Source organism: Podarcis erhardii (assembly GCF_964252035.2).
Source record: "Podarcis erhardii genome assembly, chromosome: 2".
In the NCBI taxonomy this organism is placed as follows: domain Eukaryota; kingdom Metazoa; phylum Chordata; class Lepidosauria; order Squamata; family Lacertidae; genus Podarcis; species Podarcis erhardii.
The window spans coordinates 78,905,452-78,925,984 of NC_138498.1; the positions used below are offsets into that span (position 1 = coordinate 78,905,452).

General features: G+C 40.4%; 1 protein-coding gene across 3 annotated transcripts in view; it reads right to left on the bottom strand.

Annotated features, from left to right (window-relative positions):
• The window catches only part of VGLL4 (vestigial like family member 4), a 95,059-nt gene that overhangs the window by 19,847 nt on the left and 54,679 nt on the right, over window positions 1-20,533 (bottom strand). For 2 of the 3 annotated variants that reach the window (XM_081848505.1, XM_081848506.1), the window contains one exon: window positions 12,647-12,836. In XM_081848505.1, the coding sequence (XP_081704631.1) occupies window positions 12,647-12,836 (190 nt within the window). Of the gene's footprint in view, window positions 1-1,205; window positions 1,312-12,646; window positions 12,837-20,533 lie in introns of those variants that run through there. The other variant, XM_081848507.1, reaches the window with a different exon arrangement.

Consider the following 20,533-nt stretch of genomic DNA (forward strand, 5'->3'; position numbering starts at 1 on the left):
GTTATAATTAATCGCATATAACTCCCTGTATCAGTCAGCTGCCTGCTGAACTGATGAAAAAAATGGTAAATAGAATTCAGCTCTGTATATAATTTGGTGCGCAGCCACACAGGCAAAGTAACTGTAGGCATGGAATGCTTGAATATATATATAGCATAACTAACCATGTAAAGTTTAAAGCATACATTCATTTTTTGTTTACAAAACAGCTTATACTTTAATTCTTTTACATTCTGCTACATAAAACTCATATAGTGTGACAGCAAAGCAGAAAATCTAAAAAGACAGCTCAGTTTCTGCTGTCCCTTATATATCTGTCTTGTGGTATTTTTTATGCACTTAAGTGACTAATAATAGAACTGTCCTGCAAAAATCTAAAGGAAGAGGTTGAATAAATGAAATCAGAAACTTCACCCACTTACTTTTTTAATCTCTTGCAATTTTCTTTAATGAAAGACATTAAACTAAAACATGCTTACACCTACCTTTGCACCAACCCACCCGCCACAGGATGAAGTCCTGTCAATCTATATCATGGACTGAAGGAACTGACCCGTCTCTCCTCTCCAAATGTAGGAAACCATGTGCACATTGATATTTGATGTGTGGTTTGGAAGCAGGGATGGGGGAAAGAGAAATGTTGCATTGGACAACCACGTGCAATAGGTGCTTAATCCATATTCACAACTGAGGGTAGGAAAACATTTGCAACCACATTTAAAACATAATAAAGATTAACCTGTGTGTAGGAAAAGGTGAATGGCTCAAGAGAAGACCACACAACTCCTCGTACCCTGACTTCAAAAATGCACAATTACATTTTGCAGGCTGTCACATGACAATAACATTTCATTGCCACCTGAGCCTGCCTTGTCCCAATTAGAAAAATAACACCTTTGCGTACACTGAAGTCTAACAGCATGAGATTCACTGTTTAGCAATAGTTACAGTCACTGAGCTCCTCTTTACTTCACCAGCTAAGGAGGGTGACTAAAGGTGTTAGCAACATGAATCTGATGTATAATTGGGAAGAAAATCACTGCTCCCTCTCCAAAAGAGAGCTACTGATCCACTCTTCTACTTCTCTGTTCAGCACTTAGTTTAAATTAATTACAGCTGAAAATATGGCACTGCCATCTGGTATGAAAAAGCAAGGATCAGGGAATAAAATGAAAGCTCTCCCTCCCCCCTTTTTTTGTACTAACCTCACTTTAATCATTGCCAAAGAGCATGAAGACAGCCTTGCGTCCTCCCACAAGAAAGCCTTGGGCCTCACAAACTTGGCAGGCCCTTCCCTGCACAAAAAGCTCAGCAGGCAGAAGTCATTTCAAAATAAGAGCTTTTCCCTCCAGGATAAGCTGTACTCAAAAGCAACAAGGATGGATTTCTGCTGCACTTGTTGAACACCATCTCTGGGGAAACCTCCCTTCTCTTCCAGAGCAAGGTTTTCATGCTTGCGGAAGTGAGTCTCTCCCCCTTGTCTCCACCGAAAAGGGGAGGGGGAACTGTGCTTTGGGTCTCCCCCATGGAGACAGGTTAGCTGGTGGTTAAAAGATCAAAAGAAAAGGGGGGGATGGAAGAGGAGAGAAGAAAGCAAAACCATAGGGGAACCAAAGTAGGCTTAAAGTTCCCTAAGCACCAACACCTGGGAAGAATAAGCCTTATTTATTTATTTATTTATTTATTTATTTATTTATTTAGTATGCTGCCCTTCATCTGAGGATCACAAGGCAGTTCACAACATAAAAATACAAAAGAAAGACACAAAATATGTAATAAAGCTAGTACTTCCCCACTGCACCAGTCATCAGTGCAACTAGAGAACTGTACTGTACTTTACATGGTGTCTCCAGAGAACTTCACATATCACTTGGGAAGGGGCAGGTGAACAAATGTCGGTGTACTGGAAGAAGCAAAGATCACCAGTGTCAAAGCAATGATTCTTCAACTTGGTCATGTCTGATTATCATCTTCCAAAGCAACCACTCTATTCCCAACTTAAGAATGGTACGCATAATGCTGGTGGACAAAAAAAGAGGTTTAAAGATGCCCTCAAGACTAATGTTAAAAAATGAGGGATAAACACCGACAACTGGGATTCATTGGCCTGAGACTGCTCCAACTGGAGAACAACCTTTACCGAAGGCATCATGGACTTTGAAGAAGCAGAGATTTAGGATGAAAGGGAGAAAAAAATTGAGAGGAAGGCACGTTTGGCAAATCCTCACCGTGATCAACTCCCGCCCCAAAACCCATGTCCTCATTGTAGGAGGTGGGGATCCATAATTGGCCTCCACAGTCATTTACGGACACACTGTTAAAACCGTGTTCATGGAAGACAATCTTACTCGGCTACAAGTGATCGCCAAAGAAGGAAGACGACATGACACAGCAATGAAAGCAGCAAGCTGGCACTCTGCCTACAACAACCTCCACGTGGCCCTTTTGGGGGTCAACTCAAGCAAGTTTGGCTTTGTAAATGTTGGCTTCCGTTGCTTGCCAAGACAGTTTAAGTATCCCAAATGCAGCCCTTGATCAAACCATTGGCCTATTCAGCGCTCCATATGTACATTTGGCTGCCTTCATCCAATGAAGAAGCTGAATGTTGGAAGATTCGGGACAGATAAAAGAAAGTACTTCTTCAAGCCACAGGAAGCAGTGATAGCCACCAACTTGGATGGCTTTAAAAGGCCATGATGGATGTGCTCTGCCTCTACAGTTGGCGGCAGTAACTCTTCTGAATACAAGTTGCTAGGAATCACAGGAGGGGGGAGTGTTCTTGTGCTCAAATCCTGCTTGCCTGTGAGAAACCTGCATCTGGTTGGCCAGTGTGAGAACAGGATGCTGGACTAAATGGACCATTGGACTGACCCAATAGGCTTTTCTTATGTTCTTATGCAGTGCAATTAGTCTATTTGAACATTTGTGCAGTGGAATAAATTTTGGTATGCATGTTAAAAGGCACATTTCTTGATTATTTCAAGTTCAAACACTAGCTTGACCACCACATTTTCAAAGGAAAAGGGCAAAAGGCAAGGCAGTAAACTATCTCCATTGAAGCATGGAAGTTAGTGTGCACCTTGAGATTCCTTTCAAGAAAAAAACTAACTCAGTCTCCACACTCATTTTCAAGATGGCTAAGAGCCAGTGAGGGCTCTCACACAGTCCAGGGGTAGTCAATTTGGTTGTCAGTCCCATCAGCCCCTGCGATCACAGCCAATGGGTCAGAGTGGATGGGAACTCGAGTCCAAAGGCACCACTTTGGCTACCCCTAAAGCAGTCAAATCTCAAAAGCTGAGATAAGAACCTGGACCACGGCAATATATTTATATTCACAATACTAAAAATAAAATGAAAAGAGAGCTAACCTAATCATTCTAATTAACCAGTAAATCAATCCATAACTCAGACATGCAGATTTGTCCATCAGGCTGCCCTGAGTGAAAGAGTGCTCAGTGTTGACTGCATTTATTGATGGACTTAAATCAGAACAAGGATCAGGGCTGATCACTCCTGCTTCCCTTCTCTCCTCCTTCCACCGAAGGAGAATGCTGGTTTGTATTAAGCTAGAGTCTTCTATCCATTCTGAAGGAAATCAGCCCTGGGTGCTCACTGGAAGGACAGATTGTGAAGCTGAGGCTCCAATACTTTAGCCACCTCATGAGAAGAGAAGACTCCCTGGAAAAGACCCTGATGTTGGGAAAGATGGAGGGCACAAGGAGAAGGGGACGACAGAGGACGAGATGGTTGGACAGTGTTCTCGAGGCTACCAGCATGAGTTTGACCAAACTGCGGGAGGCAGTGGAGGACAGGGGTGCCTGGCGTGCTCTGGTCCATGGGGTCACGAAGAGTCGGACATGACTAAACAACAAGAGTCTTCTAATGCGTCACAAACAGGGAAATAATGTTGATAGAGCCTATAGTGATTTCTGATCTGGGCAATGTCAAATAATAAAACTAAATCACGAAGGAGGGGGAAATATCCAGATAGTGTAGTCCTAACCTGCAGATCCATTAGCTGGACAAATTAGGAAGAAATGGAGATGCCTTTCTGTGGAGCTGCCTGCTCGGTTCCAGGGGCACAGAACTACCACTTGCAGTCAGGCGTGGTAACTTTGTTTCCATTCAATTCAAGTTCATTTCGTTTTTGCCCATGTGAAACTGGCATAATTAATGCCTCATTAGAATTAAAAAATTGAAATTAAGGAAAACAGGATCCTACACCCATCCCACAACTCTCACCCTAACCAGTAATGAGTTTTAGAAGGGCCACTTCACACACACTCAGCTCATTTAGGATTGCACTCTGAAATATGCACATTAAACAACGGAATAGAGGGAAATCTTCTAACGCTGCCCAGTGTGAAATAAATCATGAAGGTACATTAAATTGGAGGCCCTTATATTTGACCGGTCAATGATATGTTAAAGAAATTATAGACTGTGGGGAGGGGGAAATCCACTTTGATATCCCACAAATTGCCGTTCTCTTAATGTTTCAGCACATCTGCAGGTTTCTGGTCTTCAAATATATTTATTTGTTTTTTAAACACTTATATACTGATTTATATACAAAAAATGACAATACAGCAATGCAAAACAATACAAAGTCTAATGTAGTTCAATAACCACTGTAGAACATTATCCAGCTGCAGGCTTTCCACAACAGCTCAGTTTTAATGGCACAGAAATGCTTGAGGGAAACAAGTGAGTTTTAAACATACATTAAAAGCAGAACAAAGTTGGCACTTGCCATTATTTCCGGGGGGGGGGGAGAGTGTTATTCCACATGGTTGGCGCCACCCAACAGCAAAGCCCTCATGCAGGTAGCCACAAGATTGGATTTCTGATGGCTGCATCACTATCAAGAGGGCCTCAACTATGATCTCAGTGAACAAACAGTATTTGAAACTCCCCCCCCCCCCGCCCCGCTCAAGTTACCCTAAAATTTCCAAAGGGGTAATAAAGAGGTAGTAATGATAAAATGTTTGATCATTGTCAAATATTGAACTGAAGTATCTTAATTGGCTTAAAGATTCAAGATTAGAGCCAAAACAACTTGTGTAACCTTTTAGCACTCCAGAATCCTGCTCCTGAGTGAGTGTTAACACTTGGCAGTTTTAGGCAGAATTAATGCCAGTTTGGAGGTGGGGATATTGTAGCAGATTGCAGTATAAGACCAAACAAAAGAATATTCTCAAGTCCATCACTTTTTGTCTAGGGAAAAAAATTCTTATTCAACTGAAAGAAAACATAAGGTTTTATTCCAAATCCTGACTTTACAGTCATTGTCTATAGCAACAGTGTCCATAACATTCAAACTCTCAGGAGTGCAACTTTCTAGTAAACGGTACATCTGTCAAACTGCAGGAAACATCTGGGAAAATGATTGAACGAAAGGAGCAAGTTTAAAACTTGTGCTCCATAAGCTTACAGCACACAATCTAGAGCAACCCTGTGAAGTTAGCATGCATATAGACTCAGTTGAAATGAATGGGACCAGTATGTGTACAGAACGGTAACCAGTGGTGTTTTGTTAGATCTGTTGTATATTGTCCCCCTTTATTTGTTTGCATTGAGTATTTGTTTGCTTAGTATCACAATACCACCATTGTAGTATACAACGCAATAATAAAACCAAAGCAAGTAAAAGTTCTTTAAAAAATCAATACTGCCTACAAGTAACTTTATCCTTTTGCGAAAGCTTGTAAAAATAATAAGTTTACAGCACCCAATGAAATTTATAAAATTTCAGAGCCTGCATAACTACAATGGGTAGAATATTCCACAGGGCAAGAGCTACTGTGCTGAAGGACCTAGTCCAGGCTGCCATGGAATGATCTCCATTTAGCTCCAGAAGGGTCCCCCTGTAGATGACCGTGAGCAGACAGGTATAAGGCAACCCTCAAATATCGTTGTCCCAAGTTGTTTAGGTAACCCCAGCCACAAAGTCATGCTGCCCCAGTTGCAGCTTCCTAATCTATTTTAAGAGGAGCCCCACATACAACATATTGCAATAATCCTACACAAGGTGACCAATGCATGACGCAGTGTAATAAGTTGTCCCTGTTAAGGAATGGCCATAGCTGGTGCATCAGCCAAAACTGGTAGAAAGCAATCCAAGCTACCATGTGAACTAAGCCCCCAGTCACAATGACGGATCAAGGAAGACTCCTAGATTCCTAGATTCTTCCTTCAAAGGGAGTGCAACCCCATCCAGAACAGTAAACTGCCTATATCCCAGACAGTTTTATCCTGTTTCAATTTATTGTATCTCATGTATCCCACCACTGTACCCAGATATCACAGAGAAACAGAGCTAGGTCTAATCAGCATACTCCTTATGATGCTCCCAATAACTTCCTGTAGATGTTAAACAGCATGGGCTCCAAGTGCAGTTGCCACAGGGGTGACAGGCAAATACCCTAATGCTATTCTATGAAACCAACCTCCAATTCTCCCAATTATTATTTCGCAGAGCAAGTCCAGGAAGATACCATGGTCAATTACTTCCAAGGCCACTAAACTTTTCTTACGCTGCTCTCAACAATGGGCATCCATCAGGGCAACGAAGGTTGGTTCAATCCCAAAGCCAAGTGAAAACCAGAATGGGAGCATTCTATATAAACCTCCAAGAATGTGTGCCATTGTGCAACCACAATGCTCAGCCACCTTGCTCAAAAAGGGAATGTTAACAACTAGACGTTAGCTATCTAAAACCATAGGGTTGCACTACTGCCTCCTTAAGGACGACAGGCACCGCTGTCCCATGTAAAGACACATTCACACTGTTTTAGCGATATTTTCTCTACAGTGGTGGTGGTGGGGAACTGTTTGCACCCATATACAACATGGTATGTAGAAGGTACTTATAAGGTTATTGTATACCTACTTTGGTTCTTGCTTGTAAGTTTAAATGTAATAAGAGAGACATGTGCACTACATTTTCATACAATGGTAGCAAGGGGCGCAGGTGGCACTGTGGTCTAAACCACAGAGCCTAGGGCTTGCCGATCAGAAAGTAGGCGGTTCGAATTCCCGCGACAGGGTGAGCTCCCGTTGTTTGGTCCCTGCTCCTGTCAACCTAGCAGTTTGAAAGCACGTCAAAGCGCAAGTAGATAAAATAGGTACCGCTCCGAAGGGAAGGTAAACGGCGTTTCCGTGCGCTGCTCTGGTTCGCCAGAAACAGCCACATGAAGCAGAAGCTGTCTGCAGACAAATGCCAACTCCCTTGGCCAGTAAAGCGAGATGAGCGCTGCAACCCCATGGTCGTCCGTGACTGGACTTAACTGTCAGGGGTACCTTTACCTTTACCTTTACTATATTATAGTAGCATAGGTTCAATAATCATACTGTGGCCATCTTTATTCTTTTTTTAAAAATATCACATTTCACACAGCATATGCTTTTTCCACTTAACCATCACATATCTTGTGGTAAACACTGTACAACCATTTAATACATTTATATTGCTTCTCCTAGGAGGTCAGGAGGGGTGAGGCAGCCGGCATCAATGACATCACTGCAATACAAGCATCACTGGTAGCCAGGGTGTTTCCACGCCCAATTTAAAGTCCTGGTTTTAAGTGTTAAATGGTTTGGGCTCAAGCTCTTTGCTGCCCACACACTGAGATCAGCATCAGAGACTCTACTTCAGTGTCCATTTTCTCTCCTAGGTCAGTGAGGTGGGCAGTCCCACCATGGTTGTGGAATTATCTCCCGTCAAATCTGTGTCATGTTAATACACTGCAGGAGGCTCTAAAAACGTGTATTATAAAAATATTACGTCTTCGAGGCAGGTTTTGTTGATGCATTGTCCAGATGCTCTTTTGTTTTGTTTTTAACAGGCCTGTCTATTAATAGTTCATAGATGGTTTAAATACCATGAGTTGCTTTGGACAAGCTTGCCCAGAAAACAAAGTTTTAAAATATCACAACAAACAAATAAATAAAATACACCACCTACCTCTGAAAACAAACAACAAGGCAATAGTAGCAAAATGCTGAAACAACGCCTGGATCAACAGGTAAAAACTATTGCCTTCATTTTAAAGCAACAAAACAAGTCAGCATCTAGGACTGAAGCAACAACCAAACCACCGTCTGTCCTGCACGACTTAGCACATGTTTAAGAAACAAGAAAACACCTTCATGTGGTGAGCTGGTAGATTATGTTCACTCTTGGAACCATTCCAGAGAAGATGGTAATTGTCAGCTTGAGCAAATAATTTACAATTGGTTTACAGTATGAGTAAGGAGGACAGAAACTTACTTAACTGCCACAGTCTCTGTGCCATCCCACCTGCATTTCCCCAGCTGGTCCTTTATTTTGAAGCCATGGGCTATGGAAAAGATTGGGAGATTCACGAAGTAGAATACATATGCTGTCCAAAGCAGTGCAAGGGCAAAACTCCTGCGCTAAAGTTCATTCATGAGATGTGCATGCATCTATGTGAAGACAGTCTCTGCATAAAAACAATGTCACACATAGAGGTGATCTTGGTCTTTATAATTACAGTACATGCCAATTTCCCAAAAATTTGGTCTGGAACCAAAAGACCAGACATGTAATAATAATTTGTTATTATTTAACAACAAATGATTTACCTGAAATCCTCACGAGATCAAGTTCTTAACAAAATATATGCAGTCCAGTATATCAATAATTAAAAATTGCAACCCTAAGAGCAGCAGCTTAGATATAACCTCAACAGAAACAAGAATAATATGGCTTTCAATATGCAGAGAGAAGACACTATTTGCAATAAGAAGGCGAAGGAGGAATAGAAATTGCCTTATGCCAACAAGCATACACTCTTAGGTTGCCCATGAGAATAACTGATTCATTCATTCCATCATCACCCAAGCTATTCAACCATAAGTGCTGTTTCTGAAGGTTTGCATTTCACTCACATGGTAACATTGGTAAAAATACTCACTAAACCGAAATGACAAGTCACAGAACAGCCATACACACATAAAAAAACCCCAATTTTTAATAGCAGCTGCTCATGAAGTGAGCAGGAGAAGAACAACAAAGAACAGAATTTTGGCACCTTATTAAAAACAATGGCTTGGTGCTTATCATGCCAACAGTGCATTGCATGGCCCATGTAGAGCACACCCACCTCCAAGCTTCCATTAGTTCTTTGCAGAACAACATAAAGCTAAAGGCTACATCAATCATATGCACCACACAGTCAGAGGCACAGCACAAGAGTCCAATCAAAGTTGGACCACTATAAATCCTCTTTCTAATGAACCACCAATGGAATTCCTGGAAATTCTGCAGCTCACCACTTAATTTTTAATACACTAAACTCTACCTACAATATTACCAATAAAGAGATGCTGAAACCACTTAAGGTTAAATCCAAACCATAAGCACATTCTACAGTTGTGTTGAGTAAGTACGAGGTCTTAGCAACAACAAGAAAAAAAAGTAATGTTAATTAACAATATTCCATCAAGGCTTGCTATACAACCCTCTTCTTGCTGCAAAGACAGGTTAAAGCCTCCTATTTACAGGCTCTAAGAATAAGTTTTAAAAGCACACACAGCTGTGGCTTCCCCCGCTCCTTTCTTAACTCTTTGATACTTTCAGAGTTTGCTCATTTTATTTGTTACATAGCAAAGAAAATGACCTAAGGAGAGATTATCAAGCTTTCTGCCTCTGTGCAAGGACTCTTAAGGCAGAAATGATGCCTGCTGGGAAAAGGCTGATGTCAGCTCTTAAGAGCTCCCTGCAAGGATAAGGAGGCCTTTGTTTTCAGCTGAACTGTGAAAATGAGAAAATACCTCCAGCCTGACAAACAAGAAACCCACACAACATAGGTCAGGCCTGAGACCTTTGTTTAAAGGGACAACACTGCATTAGTGTTACACTTGCACTGCAACATCCAAACACTTTCAACATTAAACAGAAGCTGCTCCAAAATAAACCAGGTGCATCTTTAAAGGTTATGAAAGGTCCCACAGGTTAAAGGTGACCGTTGGTATGAGTTCTCCTCCACTCCTCACCAAAAGATCTCTTTGCATCTTCACTGAAACCACATACACAGGAACTTACACCAAGAAATCTAAATGACTTTGTAGTGGAAATCAGAAGTCAAGATATAATCTTATTTTTAGGGCTGATGTTATTATTCCTCCTTAGATGAATAGCTCTGATATGTTAGTGAAGCTGTGTAAGTTTTCCAACTTGCCTTTTTCTGAGGCAGAAAGGCTTTTGGAATAGATGGCACCCTGGGTTGGGCTGATGGGGTTACAGTCTAAAACACATAGATGGTTTCCATGCTCTACAGCTTTGGGCTGAATGACATATTACCAGTTTTCTGGGCCCCTATCTTGATGTGCGACATGGCACCAAGGCAAGGCTTGCACCTTTGTCAGGTAATTTCCATTTTCCTTACTAAGACACAACTCTGTACATAGTTAAATGTGCATCTGAAACTGATGGAAGAGTGCTTTTTGTGGAAATAAGTAATATTCTATCAGACATTCTGTTTGTCAGAACTCTGTATGCAATACACACACACATTTAAAGTTTCAACATGTTTTTCATTCCATTTGCTTTTTCAGGAGTTGCAAACTGGCTTTATTATCGTGTAATGTTCAATGACAGAAGTCCTACAGTAGACTAGACTATCTGGAAGATGAGTAAACATAGCTCATTAAAAGCTGCATTCAACAACTTAGAAGGTGTATCATACCACTTAAGTATATAATTGTGGTTGTACGCATGATTTAACACAATGTAGGCCTACTGCAATGCACATATGCAATATGAATTTAGCTTAAACTGAAGACGTACACACAGGAAGTGGAGGACCGTAACCAAAAACAAGGGGTCTCTTTTGTGAACTAACAAAAAATGAATTCAAGTGAAAATGCTGATAGCCAAAAACTCTTTATCCAATGTATTTATGATTTATCACCTATTATACCAGGCAGGATGCAAATTCCTACTTCCTGCTGTAAACAAACCAATACATACATACAAAAGGGTAGTTCAGCTTCCTGATGACTACATATTCATTTAATCCTACAGTGACTTTTGTAATTGCCAATAAGTGGGGCACCAATGAAGAAAAAACAACAACCCTTAACATGTAGTTTATTAAAATACAGGAGTAATTTATTTTTTACTTTATGGCCAAAATATTTTACATTGGGGGGGGTTTTCCTAGTAGGGCCCAATATAATTTAAATTCTCCAACTTATTTGTAACGCCATTAAATGTTGCCAGCAAGTTGGCAGCTTTTCCTGATTACATAAGAAAGTAAAAGCCAAACTCTATATTTGCACAATATTTTGTTTCTCACATTTACAGTACCGCTAATAAAAGCCCTTTCTGGATCTGATGGTTGTCTAAGTGTTAAAAAATGAATTTCTGTAAAATCTAAATGATTATAGTTTTGAGTGAAAACGCCATGAAAATTCTGCTTTACAGCTTTGAGAAAAGTGATTCTAAATGTGTTGCATGACTCTGCAGATAGACAGGAGTTTGAAATGCTGAAGTGGAACCATCTACCCAACCGCTAGTTGTATTTCATTTCCTTTATTTTTGTAAATTTGGAAGTCACATAGTTCCCCTCCCTTCCTCTTCTAAATTATGTAATAATTCAAATATAGCCTCGTTTTTTCCTATCTAAAGTTGTGTGGCAGTTGAAACAGAGTAACTAATTTCTTGGTGTATGTGTTTTTTCTCTCAGTGATTACAAATTTCACTCTTAAGGAGTGGTTTTAAGTAGTTTAACTGGAAGTAATCACCGCATGTAAAAAAAGAAAGAAAGAAAGAGTGGGAGAACTGTTTCTGAGAGTTTTTATTGCTTTGGTACTCAAGCTCTTATTTGTAAGAAATTCCAAGCCTGCAATCTGCAGGCCTCTGAATAACACTGCTGTGATTTATTTGAGGATAAAATGCCTCAGTCCACATCTTATGACTGAATGCAACAATCCAAAGCTGAGTGGAATGTGTGGAATGCAGAGGGCTTCTTGAGCTGAGGCAGCAGGGAACAGTACACAGTTATCAAGTTGGCTCTGGCTGGAATACTCCAATCACTTCCTCTAGTCAGGAATGAAAGGAATTCTCTCAGCGCCTACACTTCATGCCAGCTACAGCTGCTTCCCTAGGAATGAGAAAACTAAATGGATGGAAAAACCGTTTTCTTCCTTTCCAGTAACCCACATTTTACCTGCAAAGTGAAATACTCTGCTGGCATGTGAAAATGGAAGCACGTTAACTAGTGTTTAGCAACAACTGCAGCTTGAGCAGCTGTTGCTGTGTGCAGTCTGCTGAGCAGCTGTTCTAAAAGTTCCTGGCCTTTAGAAGGAGGAGGAGAAAAAACACTAAAAATGCAATGCATCTATTCTCACATCAGGGTAGAGAGTCTTAAAGCATAGGATATATAAAATATAAAGCAGGATGGAAATGAAATGAATGATGATGATATCCCATGGGGGGTGGGGAACGGTACCTAGACTTTCAACTGTGGCAATTGTAAACTAGGTTTAAGGTGCCATTTGGCAATTAGGTTATATATCTGAGTTTCTAACACTGCATGTGGATTGTCATTTTTCAAAACAAAATTAAAATCTGGGTGAAAACACAATGGAAGCCGTATAAATAGTAAAGCAAACTTACAGATGGGGACTGAACATTCGACTCATTTTAGAGACGTGTTCGTTTTCACAGTCTAGGTCATCATCTCCTTGGTCCATACTGAACCTTCTCTTGCAAGGACTGATCGGGGGTGGCCCTGTCCTATGGTTGGTTACAGCCGCTGATACTGGGATGGACTGCATTCTGGGTTCTCCTCTTAGAGCAGCTTCACCTACAGGGAAAAAAAACAGAGGAAACCATGGGTTTAAAAAAATGTCATAAAAAGAAACAAAAAACATTAGGTATGGTATCCTTTAAAGTCGGTAGCTCCTTAAAGCAAAGTGTTTGATAAATCAATAGGATGCTTGCCTTGTCAGGCTTGTTTAAGATTTTAAACTGTGGTCAGAAGCTAAATATTCATTTTCTTAAAATAAAATATGACTTCTACAAACAAAATACTTGTAAAAATTTAGTTTCTGAAACATAAACATTGGAATAAAACAGCAGAGGAAGAGAGGTCAGGAAATACAGTTGACTCATCTCAGGTGCACTTAAGGTCTAAACTGACGCATAATATTTATAGCGTTTTTATTGGCAGACATACCTTTTTTGTAAGACGGAACAATCCAACACTGAGTTTCATGCACTTGAGATTACAACTTAAGCAATAAACTTTAAACAATTTAATTCCTAACTGTTTTGAAGAAGAGGTCCTAAGCTCAACTCCTAGCATCTCCAGCTAAAACAGACAGACATTGCCAGTCAGTGTAGACAATACTGAGCTATATATGGTATATTTCAGTAAAAGGTATAAGACAGCTTACTATGAAGATGCAGCAACTACAAATAGTCTTCTTGTGGCCACACTACAGATTCATGGTGTTACAACACAACTTCTAGCTCATACATGAGGAAAGTAACACTACTGGGCTAGGACTTGCCGATCAGAAGGTCGGCGGTTCGAATCCCCGCAACAGGGTGAGCTCCCGTTGCTCGGTCCCTGCTCCTGCCAACCTAGCAGTTTGAAAGCACGTCAAAGTGCAAGTAGATAAACAGGTACCACTCCAGCGGGAAGGTAAATGGTGTTTCCATGCACTGCTCTGGTTCACCAGAAGCAGCCTAGTCATGCTGGCCACATGACCCAGAAGCTGTACACCGGCTTCCTCGGCCAATAAAGCAAGATGAGCGCCACAACCCCAGAGTCATTCGCGACTGGACCTAACGGTCAGGGGTCCCTTTACCTTTACCATTAAAACAAACCGAGGGGGAGGGAAAACTGCATAGTTGTTATTCGGGTATTGCAGGAGCTTGGACTAGATAACCCTCGGGTTTCCTTCCAACTCTACAATTCTGTGAACATGATATGCTTTCCCGCTCTGCTCAGTGATGCTGCTTCTTTGCATGTCATACAGGCTTTCGCATAGCACACAGAAACTACATTCTCACATTTCTCAAAGTTGGCCATCTTTTAGGATACACTGATATTTATATTCAAGGTTTCTGGAGCTTGTAAATATTTTTCTCTACAGATGCTCGTTCCATTTTTCTCAAGTGCATAATTACAAGAAAACAACGTCAGTAACAAATCACATCTGAAAAGGGAAGTGTGTTTGCTACTACTACACATTTTCATACCCCATGCAAGGCACAGGTGACATATAAAAAGAGCCCTGTTTTATATATTCAACAAATACTATTTTGGTGTGAAAGGAACCACTAGGGAGTAATCTCCGCTATGTTCACCAGGGAAAATAAACATTTTGCCAATTTAGTAGGCAAGATGTAAACTAGCAAATATACTGCGGCTTATAAACACACCACAAGTCATGGCTTCTATTCAAGACTCTGGCAACAAAATTAAACTGTAACTTTCCACCTGAATGTTAAAAGCAAGAAGTGTATGCTCCACAGCAGGCCAGGCACTGGAGTTAACCATGCAGACATTCTGCTGTGTTAATACACAAATCATCACTTTGCTGCTTCTATCCCACCTTCATCTTTTCCCTTGGGGAAGGAGATATTTAAAAGCCTTAAATCTTCTAATATGTGGAATCTGCAGCTGTATATTTTTTTCTTTTCAGTCTTTAAAGTTTTCCATTTGAAGCTATGTTAGCCTCCAATGAAAATATTTTTTTAATGGAAAATATAACTTTTGTTAGATCAAACTTGTATAAAAGCACATAGGCCAAACAGTCATACAGAACAACTCCATCAGTTAACAACTAAAAAACCAACATGGAAGTCAGAGTTTAATAAAATGGTATCTTCATTTGTAGGACATGCAACATAAAATTTATCACATGCGGTATGCTGACATCCCGACAGGAATCATTTCACTTTGGCCATCAAGTCAGGAACTTGAAAAACTGCAAAAGAGAAGATTCCTTGCATTTTATAATCTTAGATAGACAAGCTGGCACCAACTTCAAAAGCTGAAATCTCCAAACACTTGTCGCTGTTTGATGCATCCTAAATTTATTTCATGCCTTTTCTGTGCTCAAGGTCTTCCAGTATTTGAAGAAAACAAAATCGAGTAGGAATGCCCATTATCGAACCTACCGTTTCAGTTTTCAAAAACAGAAATGAAATAGGGTTTAGTGTCATAGAAAACACAATTCCTTTACACCAAGTGTCAGTAGATTAAATGTTTGTTAACCACTACCTATTACGCAGAGAATAAAATAATTAAATGCATAATTATTATTTTTACCAACTACCACCATATATACCCAAAAACACCTGATTCTGAATTTTAAGAGCTTGCATGCTAAGCCTCTCAAGAACTGCTTTGGGTATTTATATTGAACTGCTGAATAAAACAATACAATTGAATAAAACAATACAATTGAATGAACAGTTAAGTTCATTGTTCATTTCTCTTAGAACAGCCAAGTTCAAAATAAATTACAAAATTTATACATAAAAGTTCAAACATACTTTACTATTTTAGCAAGGAGAGTATGTCAATCAAACCTCACTGTATAGCAGTAACAGGGATTGTCCATGCACTTCAACATTAGGAAATATAAAATCAGATCCCACCACAGTAAGTTTTCAACTCCAGCAGCTATGATGTGGGGGACAAGGTGAGTTGGGGGAGGGAGGTCTTATTACCAGGCAGGCAGGTGAGTTAGAAGTAACTTCAATTTCAAGAAGAAGTGCCAGAAAGCAGATCTGAGAACAGCTTAGTTTTAAAGCCGCTCTTACCTAGTGTGCCTGATGCTTAGCTGGGCAATTTGGGCAACACAATGAAACATGCCACACATAAGCCATAGGAAAACTCAGTCATGGTTAATGTCAGTAAGCAAAGACCAAACATGATTTATTTTTTGTGAACAAACCATAGTTAATGCACTGGGTTTGGGTGTAACACTATCCCCCCCCCCCCGGAAAAAAAACACTTAATGGTTATTTAAGCTATGGCTTAAAGTAATGGGCATGTAGCTAGCATGCATGTGTTGACAAAATATGTTCTGAATGTATGTGGATATCAGGTACAGTGGTACCTCTGGATGCGAACGGGATCCGTTCCGGAGCCCCGTTCACATCCAGAAGTGAACGCAACCCGTGTCCGCGCGGGTCGCGATTTGACACTTCTGTGCGTGACGTCATTTTGAGCGTCTGCGCATGCGGCGAAACCTGGAAGTAACGCACTCCGTTACTTGTGGGTCGCAGCAGCGCGCAACCTGAAAATACCGTATTTTTTGCACCATAACACTCACTTTTTTCCTCCTAAAAAGTAAGGGGAAATGTCTGTGCATGTTATGGAGGGAATGCCTATGGGTGGCATGCCTACGGATTTTCCTCCTCTAAAAACTACATGCGTGTTATGGTCGGGTGCGTGTTATAGAGCGAAAAATACGGTACTTATCCCAAAGCTACTTCAACCCAAGGTATGACTGCATGCGTTATTTGCCCATCAGTCTAGGTGTTGGTACCCTTTACATACTGGATTAAGAAAAAGAAAGAGACCTTCAATATGCACGTTTGTTTGTTTGTTTGTTTGTTTGTTTGCAAGCTCCCAAAGTTCATTCTCTCACAAACTCACAAATACATTTTCAAATCTTTTCTTCTCTGCAGTATTAAAGTTTCCAAATGGGAAAGAAAAACCGCAGCTCAGTCTATCAAAACAAAATACTGCCACACACTGCATATGTCTTCCTCTGTCTGACCACATTCTATGGTAACCAGACTGACATCATCCCATTGGCAAGGTAACATACTGATAAAACAAATGTGTTGTTTTTTTAAAAAAATCCCCAGGGCCTGCGCCAGCCTTCCTGATTCATTACTGTATAGGCCTGTGTCTGGCCTGCAACAGAATCACACACACAGCCAATGCATATTCATTGCACCAATGCTACTCTTTGTTTCAGCAAGCAGCTGGACTGGGGCACAGCATATCTGCGTCTCTCAAATAGCTCAGTTTATAGCTCCATTCATTAGCTTCCCTTCCCCCTCCCCCAAAGATCTGGAATGTTAGGCAACATGATGAAATATAAACAATATAATCAGAGATAACAATGTGATGTATTGTCTGTGTGCCATAACAGTACAACATCCACAAAACAAAAACTCTTGTAGTCTACGTATAACGATTTCCAACTAGTACATTTAAGGATCCCCTCCCCCACTCCCCAAAAATCTGGCAAGCCTATCTTATGACCATGAAATGAGATCATACAAGTATATTTATCCTGCTAGGAGTTAACAATACACTGAGTCGGGATTTTTTCCCCCTTCACACACTAAATAACTTCCAGTTATCTGTAGGTATTTTCCCACCCTGCCTTACATTCAATCCAGCCAGCACTCTCATGGCCTAAGATGATAGCTGAACATGATTTAGATATTGTCATAACTGAGTCAGGCTTTTTAAAAATTTAGTTAAATATGTGAGAGATGGGCACTATACCTCAGATAAACCAGGCATGATGTGAACAGCCACATTCATTCATACATATGCCTGCCTCCTACGTATATTTTTTTAATGGAACTTGGGAGACTTTTACAACTAAACGTGCACATTGGTGAGGAAAGCAGAGCCTTCAAAACTTTCTCCCCTATGATATCACTTGATACAGTTGCATCTCACCTCTCCTCCACATCCCAGTTCTAAAGTAGGTAGACGGGGCAGGACAGAAAGTGATTCAGCTGACAGAACGCAGGAAGGTCCATCTCCATACACCTGCAAGCACTTGTTGATGCAAAAGGTAGACCACACCAATTCCCCCTTTTTAGTTGTGAACGAGGGAGGTATAGATGAAAACAAGTATGGCTGTTCTCAACATGCCTGGTTTACCCCCTAAGAAGCAAATTGTCACCCGCCTAAACACATATACAGTGGTGCCTCGCAAGACGAAATTAATCCGTTCCGCGAGTCTCTTCGTCTTGCGGTTTTTTCGTCTTGCGAAGCACGGCTATTAACGGCTTAGCGGCTATTAACGGCTTAGCGGCTTTAAGAAAAAGGAAACAAACTCGCTAGAACTCGCAAGACGTTTCGTCTTGCGAAGCAAGCCCATAGGGAAATTCGTCTTGCGAAACACCTCAAAAAACGGAAAACTCTTTCGTCTAGCGAGTTTTTCGTCTAGCGAGGCATTCGTCTTGCAGGGCACCACTGTACTCTTCACTGAGGTAGTAAACTTGAATAACCTTGTGGGGTGTGTGTGTGTGTTTTAATCCCTTTATTATAGAATATCAGATGCAATGAAAAAGAGCTCTTGCTTACCCTGCTCCCTAACATGCTACTTTTTTGCATGCACAGACAGAACAGCATTCAGTCTTGCAAACTCCTATCTGGGATCTAAGGATTTTTCAGATGATTAATTCCACATAGTACCTCATGTTGACATGGGATTACAAGATTCAGAAGTTCCTCTGTTTTCCGCTGCTTTTATTTTTCACATAGGTGCTATTTCTCAAGATGTCCCTATATTTAAATGCAGGCGGATCAAAATCTAGCCTGGCCTGTCCCTATCCCTTTAACAGAGGTTTATTAGACAGAAATCAGCAGCTGAAGCTCAACATTATCAGCTGCTAACTGCTGTAGATCAAGCTGCTGCTAAAGGATCAGCTAGCTCAGGCATGGGCAAACTCAGGCCCTCCAGATGTTTTGGGACCACAACTCCTATCATCCCTAGCTAACAGGACCAGTGGTCAGGGATGATGGGAGTTGTAGTCCCAAAACATCTGGCAGGCAGAGTTTGCCTATGCCCAAGCTAGCTGCTAGAGAGGCCACTTCTGAAGTTGGCAGCCGTATTCATAGGTGAACCCGAACAAGGCTTCTAATACTTAGCACCAATTACTGTACTGGGATACTGGAGAACTTAAAGAAACAATACTTCTGGTAACATTTTATTTCTCTATTAAGCAATGGTCATTGTACATCCACATGCTATAGGATACTTCAAAAGTGGTCAAAAAGATTAAAGCATAGACCAAGTTTCTTGAAGAAGTTGCCAGACTAATACAAGCTACAGAGAAACAATTTTAAAAACTCAACTAAGTCTCTTAGCACCCCACGCTAACCCCCAGTGACAATTGATTATTTTTCATACTTCACAAGTCAAGATTTCCAGTGTATGCTATTCCAGGGTCTATTTTTACCATGCTACATAAATATGTACCTAAATTTAAAGTGCTGGTGTAATCTTAGTGAACTGTTCTTCGTTGGCTCTATGGTGTTCACTGAGAGACTGACCACACTGTCATTCAGACCCTGGACTCTTTCATGCATCACCAATAATGCTACTCACTCAAACAGCAACAAACCCTGTTTTGCATTCCAATCTCCAGACTTTTCTGCTACAAAGGGCATTTATATTTGACAAACATATATGCAGCTATTGAACATTTTGCAGAGTTGCATTTTAATTAACAGGGAAATAACAGCTGCCTTTGACTATAATTTATAGTATTTCTTCCCAAAGGGAACAAGGTTCACAGGACTGCTGCTCTCCCTCTCCGATGTGGAAAATGACTATCTCAAATTTGAACTTCTCTGATTATTTCTTTTTAAAAATAATTTAGTCCCCAACTTACATTTTTGTGAAGTTTGATATAAACACCATAAAGAAATGGGAATGTACACCTATCAAAAGAAGAAGCAGGTATTTGGAGAATCCTGATTTATCCATTTAGAAACATAAAACAATGGTCCAGATGCTTTATGAGGCTGAGGTTTGGGGTAGTTTAATGATGGAAGATTTAGAACCATCCCAAAATTACTCTTTGAGTATTGCTGTTCTTACCTAAATAAATGCTGACTACCCTATTCAGGTTAGAGTCTGAAATACTGAAAGTAAAGCTCATGAACAATTACTATTTCATTGGTTGAAATTACGATGACCGTATTTTATCAGTTTACCGAATAAATGTTTAATTGAACTCAACACTGTATTGTCCATTAATAAACAGAATGCATTGTGAGCCCACCTTAGGACTTAGCAAGGCTTTTCATGAACTAAGCTCAATTGTTTGCCAGTGGATAGGCAGAAAAATATTATTTGAAATCATATGGATGAGGCTACTTTGAAAAAGGATTTAAACTTAGTTTATTTGTCTACATATGTACCACATACTCTGAACATGTAGATTATTTAACAGATTTAAACCTTTAATAAGAATTCATAGAGCTACATTCAAACACACTGAATACTGAAGACTATGGTGTAAAGCAGGCTGCAATCCAAAACACACTTACTAGGGAATAAGTCCCACTGAAGAAGTGTGCACGCACATGAAAGTTTATAGCCAGAACAAACTTAGTTGGTCTACAAAGGTGCTACTGGACAATTTGTTTGTTTGATTGTTTGAACAAACATAGTGTGCTTTACTTCTGAGTAAACATGCATAGGATTGCATATATGAAGGTATTCCAGCAGTTTTGCATTGGAGGTTGACCAGAACCTTGGGATATTATAATAAAAC